Source organism: Motacilla alba, chromosome 14, assembly GCF_015832195.1.
Source record: "Motacilla alba alba isolate MOTALB_02 chromosome 14, Motacilla_alba_V1.0_pri, whole genome shotgun sequence".
NCBI classification, from domain to species: Eukaryota; Metazoa; Chordata; class Aves; order Passeriformes; family Motacillidae; genus Motacilla; species Motacilla alba.
In genome coordinates, this window is record NC_052029.1 from 5,272,151 (window position 1) to 5,291,028 (window position 18,878).

General features: G+C 47.1%; 1 protein-coding gene across 2 annotated transcripts in view; it reads right to left on the reverse strand.

Moving 5' to 3' along the window:
• Positions 1–589: 589 nt before the first annotated feature.
• CARHSP1 (calcium regulated heat stable protein 1) overlaps positions 590–18,878 on the reverse strand; it is a 36,578-nt gene continuing 18,289 nt past the window's right edge. Inside the window, exons 2-4 of one of the 2 annotated variants that reach the window (XM_038150878.1) lie at positions 17,921–18,104; positions 14,789–14,911; positions 590–2,276 (exon numbers count right to left, since the gene is read on the reverse strand). In XM_038150878.1, coding sequence (XP_038006806.1) covers positions 2,114–2,276; positions 14,789–14,911; positions 17,921–18,084 — 450 coding nt within the window. In that variant the 5' untranslated portion in view covers positions 18,085–18,104 and the 3' untranslated portion in view covers positions 590–2,113. Of the gene's footprint in view, positions 2,277–4,471; positions 7,202–14,788; positions 14,912–17,920; positions 18,105–18,878 lie in introns of those variants that run through there. The other variant, XM_038150876.1, reaches the window with a different exon arrangement.

The following is an 18,878-nucleotide window of genomic DNA, read 5'->3' on the forward strand; positions in this document are numbered from 1 at the left end:
AAAATCTGATTTTATCATGAAAAAATACTGTTCTGATTTGTCAGTATGGCAAATAAAATACTTGAAGCATGCTTCCTGCCTGCAGAGTAATTTGAATCTTTCCAGGTTCATGGGATACTCGCACAGTAAAAACACAGAGAGTAGAATCTTTGTGTACCACCCAAAATCCCCAAAAGAGGTTAAAAAACAGAGGGTGAGTGCAATGCACCCCATGCACCAAAACTGTTGTGTCTCCTAGCACACTTCTTCCCTAGCTCCCTCCTGTTTTAATGGGAGCTGACCTAGGAGCAGGACCATCCCTAGTGGAGGCATGCTCTTTAAGGACAGACAGTTTAAGAGCTGCTTCATTCATTGTTTTCAGCCCCAAACACAACATTTCTGGCTGCTCTGTCCTGGGAGCCTCTTCTGACATGCGCTGGCCTTGTTATTTTCTAATTCTTCTGGTAAGTGCAGTCAGTGGCTGTGAAAACATTTCCTTAAATAAAACTGAAGTCACCACACGGGTGCATGTGCAGGCACCTGCATTCTCCTCTTCTTTAAAGCTGGTCCTCTTCAGCCCCAGCTACCCAGGGAGCAGACTGCAAACACATTGAAGCACTGAAATGGTTGCCTTTATTGTAAAGAAAGCAGAGGGTGATACTCCAACAAGCTGCACAGTGATAAACCCACCACTACCCAGCCTTATGAGTGATAAAAAACCAAACCAAACCCCCACTACACCCTGGTGTAACAGGCACAGCTAAGGGAAAACAAGCCAGCACGGCAGTTCCTGAGCTCACACCCCTGTGCTGTCCCCATATCACAGCTGGGAACAGATCAGGGCAGCTCCTGCCAGCGAGCACCCCTTGGTGAAGCTCCAAATACACAACTGAAGCTGCACTGTTTTATACAACTAACAGGAGTTGTGCCTTTTTTATTTTATTTATTTGCAAAGTCAATAAAAATCCACTGTTAAGAAAATAACAGAGAAAAATGCTTCATTTGAAAGAAAAAAAAAATTATGTGGAGGGGAAATAGGAGCAAACACAATTTAGTAGCACTACAACTCCACGAAGACTCTGGGGAAGGGTGGCCTATCACATCCTACCAAGTGAGTTTGCCAGGGAAGCAGATGCAGAGTTTTCTTCACCAAGACAGCTGAGCCTGCTGAGGAACCCACACAGTGTTTAGTACACAGGCACCTGGGCAGCACACACCTGCTGTGCAGCAGTGCAGGTGTCCTCCTGCCCCGGGCACACCATGCCAGTCAGCTGTATGCAGTCCAGAAGGCAAATCTTCAGCCTGGTCAAAATTCAGACATCCTCAGAGGCTAGGAAATATCTACTACCCTACAGTTTTCTACCACTTACCTTGGAGCAAATTTAAATTTCGGAATTTTTTTTTTTTTTTTTTTTTTTTAATACTGGCCTATAAAATCTGTTGCTAATCAACCATCAAGGCACCTAAGTAAATTCACAAACAACCCCAGCTTTACCAGTACAACAGCTCCCACACCTGTGCAGCCACAGCATTTGCAGTGGTGCACCTGATGGGCACTGGAGCACAACCACCTGATGGAGATTTTCCACCCTGTGGCAGCTGCTCGGTTTATGAACTTCCTTCCGTGAGGAAAACAAGTCAGCAGTGAACACCTCTGTCTGTCAGGAAAAGGCATTCAGGCACTGTTATCAGCAATAAAGGGACTGCAGCCCGGGAAGAGCAGCCTGAGGGAGCACAGGGCTCACCCAGCACCCGGGGCTCAGAGCTGGGCTGGACCATCTGCACTGGAAGAGCTCTCCTGGAAACCTCTCCCCCCTTCCCCTGGGCATTTTCTGGAATCAGTTCACAAGACAAAAGAAAACCCAAACCTCCCCTCCTCCACCAAGCACACAAACTAGGTCTCTTTAAATACATTTCTTGTAAACACATTACGCTAGATTTTTTTTCATTAGCATTTGAATTGCCTTTTTTTTTTTTTTTAAATCAGGCCAGCTGTAAAGAAATGGTAATTTTGGCCTGTTTCTGCTTTATTGACAATGCAGTATTTCCTCACACACAGTATTCTTCAGCCAGGTCCTGCAGGCAGCTGTTGAGCAGAGCCCAGGCTGGCAGCAGCCACGCTCCAGGGGACACCTCAGGAGCTGATGACGTGCCCTGACCACGTCTCGTGCTTGGTGCCAGGGGCCAGGTGAGTGATCACCACCTCCACTGCCTGCAGCTTCTCGTTCTTGGGAGGGATGGTGCACATCTTGTAGGTGACCTCGTCGCCTGCCACGGGAACGTACTCGCCTTCAATGCTGTGGAGGGAAGCTCCAGTTAAGGCATTAATCACATAAACACGTTCTCTTTTGTAGCTGACTGACCTTTTTATCATAATTGTTATCTTAGATGCTCAAAGTACTTCAGGGATTTTATAGAGCCTGTCATCTCTCAAAGTCTGAGCCTGATTTTGGTTGTCTCGCAGTGAAATCCTACGAAAATACCATAAACACCACCATCGCCCTAAAAATCAACCACCCACAAGAAGTACAAAATAAACCCCACAAAAATCCCCACTCTAATCTGCCTTTAAGAATACTCAGGTGTGCCCAGGCTTGAACTGAGAGCTGTGCACCAACACCTCACTCGCAACAGCACTAGAGGGCAGGGCTGCCACTGGCGGCCACTTACTTCAGGGATATGGTTTTTAAACTCAAGAAAATTGATCTCTTTTTGATTGGTTTTTCCCCCCTTCTCACTTAAGCTTTTGAAGTTTCAGTTTGGGGGTTCTTTTTCATTTTTTCTTTAAAAGAATTGTACCATGTAACGGCCAGATTTTCCTTTTAGATCACTCCACCATGACACAGTTTGTGGTATAAAATAAAAAAGGAGTCCAAGTGAGATATGGTATCAAATATTTCAAAATTACTTGCCGTGAGAAAAGAGAGCTCTGCTATCCTGATGTGTTAGCCTGCAGAAACACCCACCCAGCACTCAGGGAGATTTCCAGGAGGCTCCTAGCTGGCCTCACCTCCCCCAGAGTGACGCCAGGGGATGCTGCAAGACCTGCACTGTGCATTTGCCACTGCACATGAGCTCGTGTTTGGAATCGCTGGGAGATGCCAAAAGGGCTTCACCTTCTGTTTTAACAAGGTGCCGATGACACAGAGAGCTGCAAACAGCCCTCCTCACCTCCACCCTGTGTTTGAGAGCAGAGCTTTGTAATAAAAATCCCAGCATGTGCTGGTGAGCACTGGCAGAAATTCCTCCCTCCTGCATTGCCATGAGGCTCTGGCAGTACAGAAGATGCCACTTCACCTTTCTTTAAATGTACCTACACCTACATGCTCAGCTGCCCCTGCCCTGACAGCCTAGGCTCTACATTTCTCAGCGAAGGCTTTCAGTGTTTCTCAGCAGTATCTGTATTTGGGAACAGATCAACACTAATAAGAAATTCTGCTGGATGCCTAATTGGTGACACTTGCTTGTGAGCTCCTGTTACACTGGAGGGAAGATTTGGGTCCAGGAAAGAAAAAAAAAAGCAGTCTAGGTCAAGAGTTTGTAGTGCACCACTGAGTTTGGTATTTGCCTTCTCTGAGAGCACACTGGGAGCATGCTCACCCCACCCAGGAATTTTACCCCATGTTTTGTTAATAGCAGGGATCTCAGATTTTAGCAGCGCCCTTTATATCCACTCTCACTTTGTCACCCATTAATCTTAGGGATTTTCTATTGCAGGAAAAGCTGGCATGCCTGATAAATACACTGGCCCCTACTGCCAGTTCTAACCTCACATCAGAGTTTGCTTCTCCTCAGAGCTCTGTGAACCTTCTCCAGCTTCATCTCCAGCTCTGCCTCTCCCCAGCCCTTCCCCTTTGAGGCTCCTGTCTGAGCCCTGCCCTGCAGGGGCTGCTCAGGGAGCTGTGCCAGGCTGTGGTGAAGCAGCAGCAGCCCAACCCAGACAGGACAGGGTAACCAGGCATGTACAGGGGAAGCTAAAAGTGACCCCTAAATCAAGACTTGTCCCGTGGGAAATTCAAAAGAAAAGTCATTGTTTGCTAACTGATTGTATCAACATGATATTGAAAGTGCTCCTGTATCTAAATATTAATCTAAAACCTGCTATGAGGACTTAAAGGCATTCCCAAGGCCTGGGGTTTGAAATGTTTGAGGGAATAAAGTCCTTCAAACTTTATTTCCCTGGAAATACCTCTACTCCAGAGCTGCCCCTGCCTGTGGCAATCAGACCCAGGAGGGCATGTGCTAAGCTGAACCCTTCGGAGCAGTGCCTGAGAAAATGGGAATAAACTGAAGGCAGAAGAAATATTTACAGAAAAATCAAGATAAAGCCTCCTTCATCAGACCTGACAGCCCTTTCCAACCCACACAGGCTGATCCAACTGACCTTTATTTACTTCCAAAGTCTCCAGGCCCCCCTGTCAGCCCAGCCCAGTATCACACTGGAGAGGCTGACCTTTGCTGTGGCTGTCCTCTGCAGTCACTGCCTCCATTTATGCCCCATTTCCAACATGTTTAAGATCCTTTCAGGTATGAAGGGATTGCACACCCAACCCCTACTGTCCTTCCAGGAGCAGAAACTGATTTACCTTTTCTAGTGCCAAAGGAATTTGCCACCAAAGACCCAGAAGTTCACCCTGACCTTGAAACAGCAGTTTTGTAGTGAGGCTGTAGTGGAACCTGATGAGGGGACATAAAAGCCCCAACAAGAGACACAGGAAAGGGTTGAAAGAGTCAAACCAGAAGTGAAAATAAAAATGGTATATAAAAAAAAATTGACATCACCTTTCCTACTTAAACCTATTGAATCTCAAGAAGGATCAAAGGATCCTTGATCCTTTGTTGCAAAAAAAAAAAAAAAAAAAAAAAAAAATCTTGCTATAGAGCTAAAACCACTAAAAGTGAAGCAGCATCTCCCCTTGGTGCTCCAGCCACCCACTGCAGAGCCCCTGGCCCTGCAGGGAGCAGGAACTCGTCACCACTGCACAGCCACCCACCCAAACGGATGCCCTGCCCAGGAAGGGATCTCAGGTTTGGCTGAAACATCTTTTTTTTTTTTTTTTTTTTTTTTTTAACAAACAGGAACCTTACATGCTTTTTAAAACCTCCTGTAAAACAGGATAAGCCATGGTTAGTAAAATAAACGTTTGAAATCTGCAAAAGTAGGTAAATATGGTTAATGCAAAAGGAAAGTGGATTCACAGTCTCCTAAAGCACCAATACAAAAAAGCCTTAAGGTCCTGAAAAATGGAGGTAAATAAGGTATCACTTGAATATTCAAAATTAAGTGAGGAAGAAGTACAGCTTGAACATTAAAAAGGATGGGTGTTTTGTTAGGGTATGTTTTATTTAAATGGAAATATGAATACGTGCCTGGACAGGTTCTGGTAAGATGTGTTGCAGGTACACTGGTAACAAAGTGATTCTGCTTTTTCAAGAAATAAGAGCAAGTGAATCAGTACACACACACAGAACATGGCTAACACACCCATGCTGCAGCCAGGGAGAAGAGAAGCAAAGGCCCAGACTGCAGGACACACTCAGCTGTCACTGAAAGCCACCACGTGCCTCAGGCCTGGGCAGGTGACTGTTTGGGGCTCTGCCTGTGTTAGACCCTGGTCTGCCAAAGGAAAAGAAAAAAAAAATAACAACAAAATATTTGCTGACCCACATTCCTTATGCTGAATCATGAGGTTAAGTGCTCGTGTTCCTTCTAGTGAAGGAATCAGATTAAGCCCAGAAGAATCTGCAGAGCCCTAAGCATTACCCAGACCAGACAGGTGCACTTTTCTCTGCTAGAGAGCATTTCTTGCAGGGCTGAGCATTATGCTGACAGCATCAGATCCTTTCTTGGTTTCACTGCTCATCCAAGCTGACACTACAGGTGACTGGAGCTTGTGATGAAACCTCATTCAACCCCAGGACACCTTCATCTGATCCCTACTTTGCTGTCTTTCCTCACTTGTTGAGGTGACCCTACCCCACCAAGGCCAGGCCTGTCCTTTGCACAGCTGTGTGCAAAGATTGTGGTGGCCACACAAACATCTCCAATTTCATTCTCTGCTTTTGGCCTTTAAACTTTCCTCCCACAGATCAGATATTCTTTTGCCTTCTGCAGGTTTGTGATCCCCAGTTATTTTTGGTGCCTAACAAATATGAGCTCATTAGCTCATTGCCCCCGGTGCACACGAACAGCAAGAGGACAAAGGTGCACAGCCTGAACAGAGCTGAGAGTGAGCAGGGTCCCCTGGGCACTGTTTGCTACCAAAAGCTGCTTCTGGGACACACACAAACCCACTCCAGCCCTGCTACCACTACCTGTGCTGCTTGGAAGGAGAAACAAACATCCGGATTGTGCAGCGCTTGTGGAGGCATGCAGAAAGGACAATGTGATGGCACTCGAGAGGGGGTGACATGGTGGCAGTGGAGGCAGAGCCCTACACAGAGCTGGGGGAAGATCCTCCAGCAGGGAGCAAGCCTCAAGCACTGGGCAGGAAATGAACTGGAAAAGATCAGAAAGAGTAAACAGAGCTCTTGGAACAGACTCAGCCTGCAACAGGCATTCTGTTAACAATGTAAGTTACCTGAAAAATTTGGTAAAGGAAGATAAACATGGACCTTTTTGATGTTACATATTGATTAAATAATTTTAGATCTGTGTTTTTTACTTTCACCCTCCATATATATTAAATGTTGATCTAGAGGAATGTGGAAGTTTCCACTGCTGTTTGAGGTATTGGAGTGCACTTTCAATTCAAAATAATGAATATCTACATAGCCAGGAATCTTAAGACACTTCAACAACTTCAAGCTAAAAATAGGAAATGCTTCCCTGATGTTAGAGTCAGAGAGAGACACAATAGAGTGAGTTTTAGATTATCCAGCACCTCCCATTTCCCAGCTCAGTGCCAGTCTGCTCTGGTGGAGCATTTTATCCTGCACTATTTTTAGGGAACAGGGAGGTTATTAGGAAATTACCTAAATAAGGAATGTTCTAGTTCTTCCTTCTCACAGCTGCTATTCATATTCCAGAGCTTTAGTTAAACCTCTTGGGAAAAAGCCAAAGTCACGTGGAAACATTTTGGTACAAGAGTTTTCGGTGACTTCCGAGCCTTGCTGGTCACCAAGCCTGCCATGGATGGCACCACAGAGCACTTCCATGGGCTCTGCTACCTCCTGGGCTTCTTGAAGTTCATTTAACACCTCGACACTTGCCTCAAGAAACCTGAGGTGTTTTAACAGCAAGATAAAACAGAATAATGAACCGTTGTGAGTTACTAATCCCAAATGCCCTCCCATGCATTCCCTGTGCAAGCCAAGGGCCCCAGCAGCCACCACAAAGCCAGCAGTGACCTTGGGGAGGCAGGAGCAGGGCTGCCTCTCCCCCCCAGTCACACCAGTGACTAGGACAGACAAGTGTAAAGAGGCTCAGACACTGAAGAATCCCAGCAGTTAATATCCCAGGTCTCTGGCTATCCAAGGTCTCTGCTCCAGGATCCCCTGGTCCCTGGGCTGCTGCAGAGAAGCTTTCCCAGGAGCTGCACTTCTCTCCCAGTTCACCATCCTTGTGCCCAGCTCTCCACTGGCCATGGTGTTTGAATCCCCATTCAGGGATAGTTATGGCTCCAAATCTACTTCCAGCAGCCAGTTGCAGCCCAGGCAGCACAGCACACCCTGTGAGGAAGGAACAGGAGAGAGCTTTCCAGGGATGCCTCCATGGGCTCAAAGACAAAGAATACACCTGCTCCTGCAGACAGCCAGCCTGGATCCTGTCACAATCCCAGCTGCTGTGTGCATCTGGGAGCCACAGCTGGGGCAGCCACATCCCTGTGCTCACTGAGCACAGAGCCCCCATCCTGCAGCAGCCACTGCCTGCAGTGCCAGCCTTGGCTCTCACCTACCACAGTTTGGATCACTGAGGGGCAGATTCTGGGAAGACTTCACTGCAATAATGACCACAGCAACCTGACTCTCCTCCATGCACCACTGCAAAGGGAGTTTTCTGAGCCAACTGAGGGGGTGGAGAACCCTTAGGAAAAAGGTTATCCATGTTCTATTCATTTCCAAACCCCTCTCGAGAATGATCTGGAATTCTGCTGCCTCTCCTTCCTGCCCCAGATAACTTACCTATTTCAGACCCTGCAGCAAAGCATTAGAAGGGGAGCCCATCAGTAAGGATGTGTGCTGTCCAAAGCATGTAAGTCATCCAGCATTTTGAAGGCAATCAGAAAGCTGAGATTTGGCTTCCCAGTACCCCCAGAGCAGTTGGTTGCAATCAGCAGAAACTGTTTTGCTGGTAGTTCACAGAAAAGCCAGAGAGGCCAGAGAAGTTTGTTCTCTCAGCTCAGATTCAGCTCTCAGATCATTTAGAGCTATCAGGTAATTTCCAACCCACATTGTTCCACTCCAGCAGAGGAACAGCACCACAGAGAAGCCAGGAGATGTGGCACTAATGCTTTGCACCAAACAGCAATCTGGCAGGAAATCAGAGGAAAGGAAGGAGCACGAAAAGATGATCATGGACACAAGTAACACAGAGCCAGCTCCTCGGTGCAGCAACACAGCTGGGCTCTCCCTGCAGGAAGATGCAGCTGACAGAACATCTCCAGCACAGCCAGCAGCTGGAATGCACCAGCAGAAAGGGACCATCCCCCCCTGGGAGCCCAGTCAGAGCCCTCAAGCGTTCAGCCCTGCTGAGTTACAGACCCTGGAGGCAAAGCCTGAGATCACACCACAATGGAGAAGTAAAGCACAGCAAGCACAGGATGTCCCTGGGGACCCGGGGTGCTGTGTGCCAGTGTCCCTGGGGGAAGCACAGCATCAATCCTCCAGAGCCATCACTACCCACAGTCAGGAACCCAGCCTGAAGGACAGCCTGAAGGCCTCTCTGCAATGCAGCATTTTCCCCTTCAGAGCCAAGTGCTGGCAAACTGCAGAAAACCCACAAGACTGTTTTTTCTTTTCCATTAAATATGCTGCTTTTGCAAAATAAAGTCTTTTAAAACACCAAGAGTGTGGTCATTCATCCGTCACTGCTCTCTGGTGAGCCACCTCCTTGCCTTGCCCTTGCAGGTACACAGGCTTCAGGCCAAGCCCAGATAAATGCAAAAGCCTGGAGCACAAACCAGTCTCCATCACGTGCCCACTCCCAAATGCTCTGGAAGCAGAAGAGTGGGTGCAGTGCTCTAATGCAAAACATTTGATCTGCTCCCCCAAGTTCCCCGCGTCCCCCATCCCTCAGCAGCCCAGCTGAGAAGGGAAGCTGATGTGAACCTGTCTGCACAGGCAGCACCTGCAGGGGACATCAACAGCCAGCACTGCACGGAGTCCTGTCTGCTCTCTGGGAACATCTCACAGCTACAGGTGGGACAGCAACAGGGTGAGAGGGAGGCCACCAGAGCCACTCTGTGTGGTGACAGCCACACCAGGGAGTGTCTGGGAGAGCTGACTTACTCCTAGGAGGGAGCACGAGCCAAGGAGGTGACATAGAGGAGGATAAAGCTCTCACACTGGTGCTGAAACACCACCACCAGTTTGGTGACAGTGGATCATCTTACAGGCTGGTAGAAATGGAAGCATTGACAGTACATGTCACTATTAAAAATGTAATTATGGGCTTTTTAAAAATTTCACTCCAGGCAAATGAATTTGCCTTTGCTTCCTGCTTTCCAAAGATGTTATCTGAATTACTATCTCAGCAACTCCTCTGCCTCCATGCTTGCCAGCTAGGGGTTTATATTCACTACAACATACATATTTTGTGTTTGTTCTAGAGAGGGGTGAATATGAATCTGAGAAAAACAAAACCTCATCACACCAAAGAGCCATGACATTTCCCCGGCACAACTATTTATACCAAGGTGAGAACTGTCTCCAGTGAGCACAAGGAAGCAGGACTCCCTTGTACCCAATCAGTTAAAAAAGAGAAGTGGCTCCACACAAGTGTTATCAAACACCAAAACAAATCATCTCGGCAGCCTTCAGAGCCACTCACTGAAACAAAGCCAGGCAGACAAAAAGCACCTTTCAAAGCCTGTGCTGCCAGGTAGCCAGACCCTGGCGGGCTGGAGAACCGGGCAGAGAGCAGCTCCTGAGGTTCAGCAAAGGCCAGTGCAGGGGCCTGCAGCTGGGGAGGGATAACCCCAACACCAGCACGGGCTGGGAATGACCCACTGGATGGCATCTCTGCAGAGAGGGACCTCGGGGTGCTGGTGCTGACAAGCTGGCCATGAGCCAGCAGTGTGCCCTGGGGGGCAGGAGGGCCACTGGGACCCTGGGATGCACTGGAAGGAGTGGAGCCAGCAGGGCAGGGAGGTGACCCTGCCCTCTGCTCAGCCCTACCGAGGCACATCTGCAGTGCTGTGTCCAGCTCTGGGCTCCTCAGGAGAATGACAAGGAGCTACCAGAGAGGGCCCAGCAGAGGCCACAAAGATGGTGAGGGGTCTGCAGCATCTCCTGTGAGGAGAAACTGCAGGAGCTGGGCCTGCTCAGCTTGGAGGAGAGAGGACTGAGAGGGGATCTCATTAGATTTAATTATCTCAAAGGCAGTTGCCAAGAAGATGGTGCCAGACATTTTTCAGTGGTGCCCAGCAACAGGACAAGGAGCAATGGCCACCAACTAAACACCAGAAGTTCCACCTCATCATGAGGAAGAAATTCTTTATGTCAAAGGTGGCTGGATCTGCCCAGGCAGGGGGTGAACTCTGCCTCTCTGGAGACATTCCAAACCCACCTGGATGCACTCCTGTGTAACCTGCTCCAGGTGACCCTGCCTTGGCAAGGCATTGGACTAGATGTTCTCCACAGGTTCCTTCCAACCCTAACAATTCTGTGATCCCATATTTCTACCCACATCTCACAAGTCCAACTCAATAAAGCAGCTTTGGTGCAAGTTCCACTCATAAAACATGTCCACATTCCTGCACATATACACAGAAAGTGAAGTTTTTGAATGCCACATATATTTGACTTTATTTTTGGGCTAATGCTCACTTATAGAAAGGAAATGCCAACCCAAGTGTTGTTATTCTCTTACAAAAAATAAAGAAACTTACAGAAAACAGACATTCCATCCTATGGAAGACATTTTCACTAAAGTGCAACCTCACAGCTCCTCAAAGCTTAGGGAAAAAATAATTTCATTCCTCAAATTAAATGTTTATGTTGAAAATCATAATAATCTGCAAGATAGGCAGCTGGTGCCTATGCTTAAAACCTTCACTAATCATCACAGCTTAGTGATGAGCACAGAGGAACAGTCTATCTTGGTGAATCCAAACTGGCATAACCATTTTACCCAAGCTCTTGAAATCCCAGCTTTTGCGAAGAATTCGGGAGAAACAATCCACTTTGATTTCATGAGAAGATGCCTGTACCACACTGAGACAGTGAACAGGCTAACACCTCTCTCACATTCAGATTTTACTGAATAAATAGATGGAAAAGAATCACTTGATAAACATGAGGAGGATCTCAAAACGCTGTGCAAACCAGAGTCTCTGGAGTCCCCTGAGCCACGGGCCTGGTTACAGAATGCTGCCACAAAAAGCAATTCCAGTTAATAAAGAGCAATCTATCAAATTCACTGTGAAATAAACTGAAATGAAAGGCATTACTAATTCGTCCTTCCAGTGTTGCCTTGCATCAGAATTAAGACAGTGACACCATCACCCTCCAGCACTAAAAGCTGTTTCCAGCAACTCAAATACACTCTGAGTAATTAAAGAACACAATGTGCTGAAACCTTCAGTACTTCAATAATAGCACTTTTCACTAACAGGTTGAGGCAGAAACATCAGCTATTTTTGAACTGAAGCTCTGAGACAGTACCTACATGTGAAACATTTTAAACAGTGGCCCATTCCTGGTACAATGGAAAAGCTGCTGTTGACTTCAAGAGAGCAGAATTGACCTAGAGAAGCTGTCAAAACACAAAACACTTCAGTCCTACAAAATCCATGTGAACCTAACCTTGCTAAGATGTTTCTGAAAGAGCAAGGAAAAGAGCCTTTGAACACACTGCTTCTACCAGAAGAAGAGCATGGCTTGCCTGCTGTGGAGATGGGAGGAGAAGTGGAGGTCCATGTTGAAAGCCAAGCCAGGTAAACACCACAAAGGGCTCAGAGCCTGTTCATGGCAGGAGGAGATGGCCCAGGGAGCCAGAGGACCCTCAGCACTGGAACTGCCAACCATGGTTGGGCAAAGCCTCTGCCAGAAAGGCACAGATGCCTCCCAGCAGGGGAATGGGGTACAGGAGGTGCCCTCCAGCCTTCTCCTGCAGGGACACCACAGCACTCTGCAGCACAGCACGTGGAGCTGTTCCTGGTGTGAGCACTGGACTGAAATGACACAGCTGAGAACAGACAGCCAGGCTGGTCCTGTGGCTGGGCTGTGTCTGAGGGGCCAGAGCCTCTCACCCCTGCCCACAGAGCAGCTCTGCCCCTCTCAGCCCTCCCCTGCTCCAGCCTCCCCAGACAAGGGTGCTGCCAGGGCACAGCTGGGCGAGGCTGGTGGAGCAGAGATCCTCCTGTGTCAGCCAAACAAACATCTGAAAACACCTCCAGAAGTGAGGCTGGCCATAAACTTGTATAACCTTTTGGCTCGTTCAGTGGTGCTTTAGGACGGAGGGAGTGGGTGGCAGGAAGGGGAGGGTGGCACAGCACTCTGAGGGCACAGTTACCCCAACACAGCTCGTTGATGGCTCCCAGTCAAAGCACTTAGAGAGCAGGTGGGATCAATACACCAACAGCACAGCCCACCAGAGGGGACTGCTGCCACAGGGGCCTCGCACAGAGCACCACAAATCACAGCACACAAAGCTATTTTTGTAATGTCTCTTGGGACCTCAGCATAGGAGACATATGGGAGTCTTAAACAGGGAAACAGGAAAACCATCACTGGAGTTTCTACTGAGTGGAGGGGAATTGAGGGCAGGAACACCTTGTGCACCCAGAATCAAGTCCAAGACAGAGATGTTGGGCTGTAGGATAGAAACCTGAAAGAGCAGTTCACCTTTTGTATAGACAAACAAAACAGCAACCCCAATCAAAAAGTAATCTTTGGGGTTTTAAAAGGAATAATTTCACATAACTGAAGAAAATTTTACTGAACTAGTTGGAAGAGAAGATGTACAGGGAAAAAAAAAAACAGGACTGAAAATAGACAGTTCTTTAAAAGGAATTCATTAGAAGGCTGAAAATTCATGTTTCTGCGAGAAGGCTGTTGTAACTAAACCCCTGCTGATCAGTAACTGTATAGGTCAGACTAGATGTTCACAGTTAAATTTTTTAAATTGTGACATAGGAAATGCTATTTTTAAGTTATTCAGGAAATGAGGAGAAATAGTGCATTTGCATTAGACAAAAGAGAAAGGAGATATTAAATGTCACTTCCTTGGGTTGAACACAAGTCAGAGCACTGAGCCTGTTTGCACCCATGAGCCCTACAAAGCTTTGGGTTGTCAACACCCATGATGCAGTAACATTCCAGACACCTGGAGGAAAGCCAGGTGCTCCTTCTCCAAGGACATGTGGTGCACACACAACCAGGAAAGACAGCTGGGGCAATGGGTTTGGCAAGGCTTTTGTTGACTTACCACTGGATAAACACTCTGAACAACAAATAAGGATTATACAGCTTCAATACCGTGAGCAATAGGCAAAATAAAACTGGTGGTAGATCTAGAAGAGGTTACAGGAGAATAAACATCAGTCTTAAGACGCACACCCTCAGAGACCAACAGCCCCAGCACTGGTCAACATCTGAGCCTAGGAACAAATACTGAAACTGCCCATTAAACCCTACAGATTAGCCAGGCCATAAACACCAAGGGCAGTGCAGGCATGGGGTGTGCTGGGGAGTCCTGGGCAGGCAGGGCTGTCCCACAGGAATGTGCTGCTCTGCAGCCAAAGCAGGAGTCTCACATCCAGGAACCAGGAATGCAGCCACGGCTGGCAATGCCAGGCTGGATTTGGGACTGCACCAAACCTTGACACTGCAGAGGATGCTGAGGTCGCAGCAGGTAAGCAACTCTGCAAAGACTGGGGATAAAGGGCTAATGCGATTATGGGATGTACAGAAAGAGAAACAGAGCAGAACTGGAGGAGATTTTATCTCCTTACACTGTAAGTGTGTGTACAGTTTATAGTCTTAAAATTATACTTAAATTCTTCAGTCTGTTTTCTAAGCATGCTGCAAAGACTGGCTTAGACTGGAGGAAAATTCTCAGCAAGGGACTTAAAAAGCTTTATCTGCTTAGTTTATCAAAAGGTAAATTCAGAGGGGGTGGTTCTCAGTGTGTTCAGGAAAAAAAGGGTTTAAGTACTAATGAACCCTTTAACAGAGAAAGCTTCAACTATAAATTGCTCACAACCTAAGCTAGATAAATTCAAGGAAGTAATAAAGTGTGACTTTTCTCAACAGTAAAGGCAATTAACCTTTAGTTTAATAATGGTACAAGCAGTGCAAAGTAAAAGTAGTGAATTTTCAGTGTTATAAATCTTTACATTAAAACTAGACACTGCACGAAATATTTGCTTCAGGTGAATGCAAGTTTCTGGGTCTGGGCAAAACTCATAGCTTATTCTAAGAGATTTAAGGATCATCTTCTAGTTTTTAACTCAACAGATTTATAATAATAACAGGAAAAGAACCGCATAATCTATTGCCGCCAGTAACATCTGCATAACCCTTCTTTGCTGGAGTAAGGATGACAGATTATAAACCAGATTGTGTCTGAAATGTCGAGAGCAGCTGGTAATGAAGGCACAGCAGAGCTGCAGCCCCCTTGGGCACACCCACCCCCAGAACTCACTCTGAGATGTGCACGAAGATGTCGGGCCCTCCGTCCGCAGGGGTGATGAAGCCGTGGCCTTTGGAGCGGCAGAAGCACTTGCAGACCCCCTTGTAGATGGGCCCCTCCGAGGCTCTCACCGTGCTGCAGGAGGAACACAAAGAGCAGCTCAGGGCTGGGCATGCTCCCGCTGTCACCAGGGCACACTGAGCGACAGGCACAGTGGCCAAGCCCTCCCTCCCTCCCTGTGAGCACAGAGCTCTGCTCTCACTGCCACACACGGCACTGCCTGGGGCCTTTGGAAGGGACACTCAGATGAAAGTAGTGTTTGCTAGCACTGTAATGCATCAATTGCCATCTTGAATTCAACTGCTTCGTCACTGGGCCAAGTTTTCCTCCAGACACCACACCAAATGTAAGAATCTTCCACCTCCAGGCACCCTGCTAAATGTGAGAATCTTCGACCTTTGATGAGTTTGGGAGTGCCAGGGTCCACCTAAGTGTTGTGCTTTCACAGATTTCACAGGAAGTGTGAAGCCCAGCTGTAGTGCACAACAGCCAGACTCATGCCTGAACTCCTCCTCCACTGCCATGGGACCTGTATTTTAAAATGAGATGCATTTGCAGAACCAACTTTAGGGTGAGTTACTGCCATCAAAAAAATGATTTGTCCAGAAAACTGTGTGGTTAAATCCTTTTCTGCATCAAATACACTGATCCAGGGTTTGGCTCCAGGGATCCAAACTCACTCAAACACTTCCATTAATGAAAACCAACTGGTTTAGACATATTATGGGGTTTACTGTGAGCACTGCTAGACCAGAACCTTCTTCATGCCAGGAGTGTCCAGTAGGTTCCATGTTAGAAGAGGATTTTGGTGCAATGTTCAAACACAATGACAGTGCAGCCATTTGGTTACATGTATCATGGCAACTTGGACACCACTGTCCCAACTGTTTAAATTTTACTGAAGTCGAAATGAAATGGTTTTTTAAAAATGGTAACAGCTTTGTTCCTTAAATCAAACTAACAATAAAGAAATGCAGTTGAAAGTGCTAAAGAAAGAAATCTCCATTAAATCACTTCATTTCCAGCTCTATAAAGCTGTCAACACACCTGACCCCACAAGTGCTTGTTACACAGAAAAGCACTTACTGTCCCAAACAAGCTATTAAAGTTCAATTGCATCTTTCAAAGAGATACGGCAGTGTGGGGGATGAGGCCCTCCACTCCCAGTGAACCAAAATTAAATAATCCCACTGAATAATAAGCCACTGCCTGTCACATTCATCTCTTCATACAACTGCTCACCTAGAGCTCCTCTTGTTTAAAGAGGACACACACACACACACACACAAAATTCAGAGCTATTTTGGTTTTCAGGGCAAACAAATACAGCAAGATTCCTACACTAATTAACGAGTAAAGAACTATGGAAGCCAAATAACAAATTCTTTCTTTTTGTAAGAACCAAACTAAGATTAACAGCTGAGAAGATTTACAAAGAGTTCATTATTAACACAGCACTGAAGCAAGCTAGCTTGGACTTGCTTTTCAAGGGCAACCCCAATTATTAAGTCAATTGTGTTCCTTTTAGCAATCTACTTCCATCAGGAAGTTCACGGCATTTGAAAGCTTTAGGAACTGACAATACATAAACTTTTCTTCTGCTTCTCTTCTTTTTTGCCTCATTTAGAATTCAGAAGTAATAATATGAAGCATCAGTGAGACTGTTATTATTTAAATCCTCATGGATAACCCTGGAAGAAAAGAGCTGGATAACACTGCAAGAAGCAAAAGGGAAAAAGCACACAAACCGGAGTGAGTGGCCCAAAACAGGCTGGCTGTGGGGCTGAGATCTTACTGCCACAGCATTCATTCAGCACTGCCAGACCTTCCTCACACAGAAATAAAAGGCTGTGGCAGAAGCTTCACATTGTACCCAGATTCAAAGGCTCTGAGATGAACAAAGTAGCCCACATTGCCTTCTTCAGGTCAGCTCCTCACTGGGAGGCCCCTGACAGGCACTGGGAACTCTTTGCAATGGCCAAACCTGTCCACACCATCCTCAGCTGCTGCACTGGGGAGGAGTTCCCTCTGGACAGGGCTCACAGGAGCCTGCACAGCACCACAGGGCCCCAGGAAAGCTCAGGCAAAGCCAGCTCTGCTGAAAGATCACTACAAAAAGCAACAAATACTACTTCGTTTCATGAAAAACCTCATTAAAAAAAAACCTTAGAGAAAGAGATCAAGGGTCACACCCTGATAACCAGCATATTCTTTAACAGGTCTATTTGAGCAATCTTAAGAGGAAGGTATGAAAGCTGAATAAGAAAAAGAAACAAGAAAACACTTTCCTCTGAAAAGTGATGGAGCATCCCTAAAACGTACCTTTGATAACATTAGCACAGGCGTCAGGAGTAAAAAACCTAAAACTTCCAGTGAGGTTTGGTCCAGTGCTTCAGGGGCACCGAGAAGAGAGACCATGCAAAAAAAAATCTGGATCTGAGAAGGAAGCACCAACACAAACTGGTCCTGGGAGCCACAACCCAATGTCAGAAGTGAAGCAAGGCTTCAGACAACTCACTCTGTTTTGAAAAAATCTCGGTGTATTGTCCCCTCCCTGTAAAACTCTTGTCTTAAAGAGCCAAGTGACTTCAAACACCCTTTACTAAAACAGAGCATTGAAAAACTATAGGACATTTGGACTGAATGTCTAAAGGCATCAGAACTTCTTGGAGAAGAGTATTACAAAGCATCTTCAGGCACAAGCCCCCCTCCAGCCCAGAGCTCCCTGTGCCCGTGCAGGGGCTGCTGGCCCTGCCCTGTTACTGTTGAGTAAGAAATGATACAGATTTATTAGAAGGTTAGCTTGCAGAACAATAGTTTTAATATGAAAATTCTCTCCTTTTACAGATAGGTTTGACATACTCTACTTGATTGGCTAATTAATAAAAACATTTTTCTCACAGTTTTTGAGAAGAGCAGAAAAACAGAGTAAGAAAACACTACTTGCAGGTTGTTTATAAAAATAATTATCATTGTTTCTCTACAACTCTCTAAGAAGTCTCACAAATCCACTGTGAGAAAACGGATTTTTCTCGCAGCCTGCGCAGGCTGCCACACGGCCGGGGCGGGCGGGGCAGTACTCACGCCGAGAAGGTCCTGGTGCGGCGGGTGGGCAGCGGGCTGGGGATCAGGTACCCCCGCAGCGGCGACGGGGAGCGCTCCCGCGGCCGCCGGCTCTCGGGCAGGTGCAGCGACGGGGGAGAGCCGGGGGACTGCTGCGAGGAGGATGAGGTGGGCTCAGAAGACATTCCTGAGGCCTGAGGAGAGCCTGGAGAGAGGAAGAGATCTGATTTAGCCCGAAACGGGAATTGTCATAAATGCCACAAATACTTGCGATGCTGATTTTGTAAGAACGTGACTCACTTCCTGCAGACGTACACACGGACACAGCCCCGCCACCGGCTCTGCTCTGTATCAGTGAGTTGATGTTTTGCAAAGTTTGTTGCTTTTGAAATGTCACAGTTTTGTCAGCTGTGCTAGGAAGCTCCACTGCAAACAGATTACTCCACAACTAACGTATTTGCTCACCCCTGCCTCACTCACAGGCTCTTGAGGCACAGCTGAGCCCCAGCTCCTGGTCTTGGTGTGCCCCACACACCTCCCAGACTGACGGGCTTTGACCACAGGCAGCACAGAGGAGTTGCACACATCTGCACACAAACACACATCACAAGAAAGAAGCCCTTGAAGAACACATGCTCAGGTAAAGCTGCACCTCCAGTGCTGCAGGTTGGTTTTGCTGTGTGATCACCATGATACCTTTATTGCTGCTGCTGCTCACTTATTGACACAGCTCTGTCAGCTCAGAACACCTCCAGCTTGACTGTGAGAAGAGAATCAGAGGAGTGCTCCTTAATTCCCTTCAGCTGATTTACTCTGCCTGGGAAGGAGCCCAGGCAAAGCTAGGCGGCACCTGAGGAGGTGACCCCCTCCTGCCTGGGGAGATCTGGCAGACCCAGCAATCCCCTTTGGGAGGTCTGAGTCTACCACAATCTCCCAGCAGCTAGGAAGCCAATAGTCCACACCTTCATTCAGACCCCCA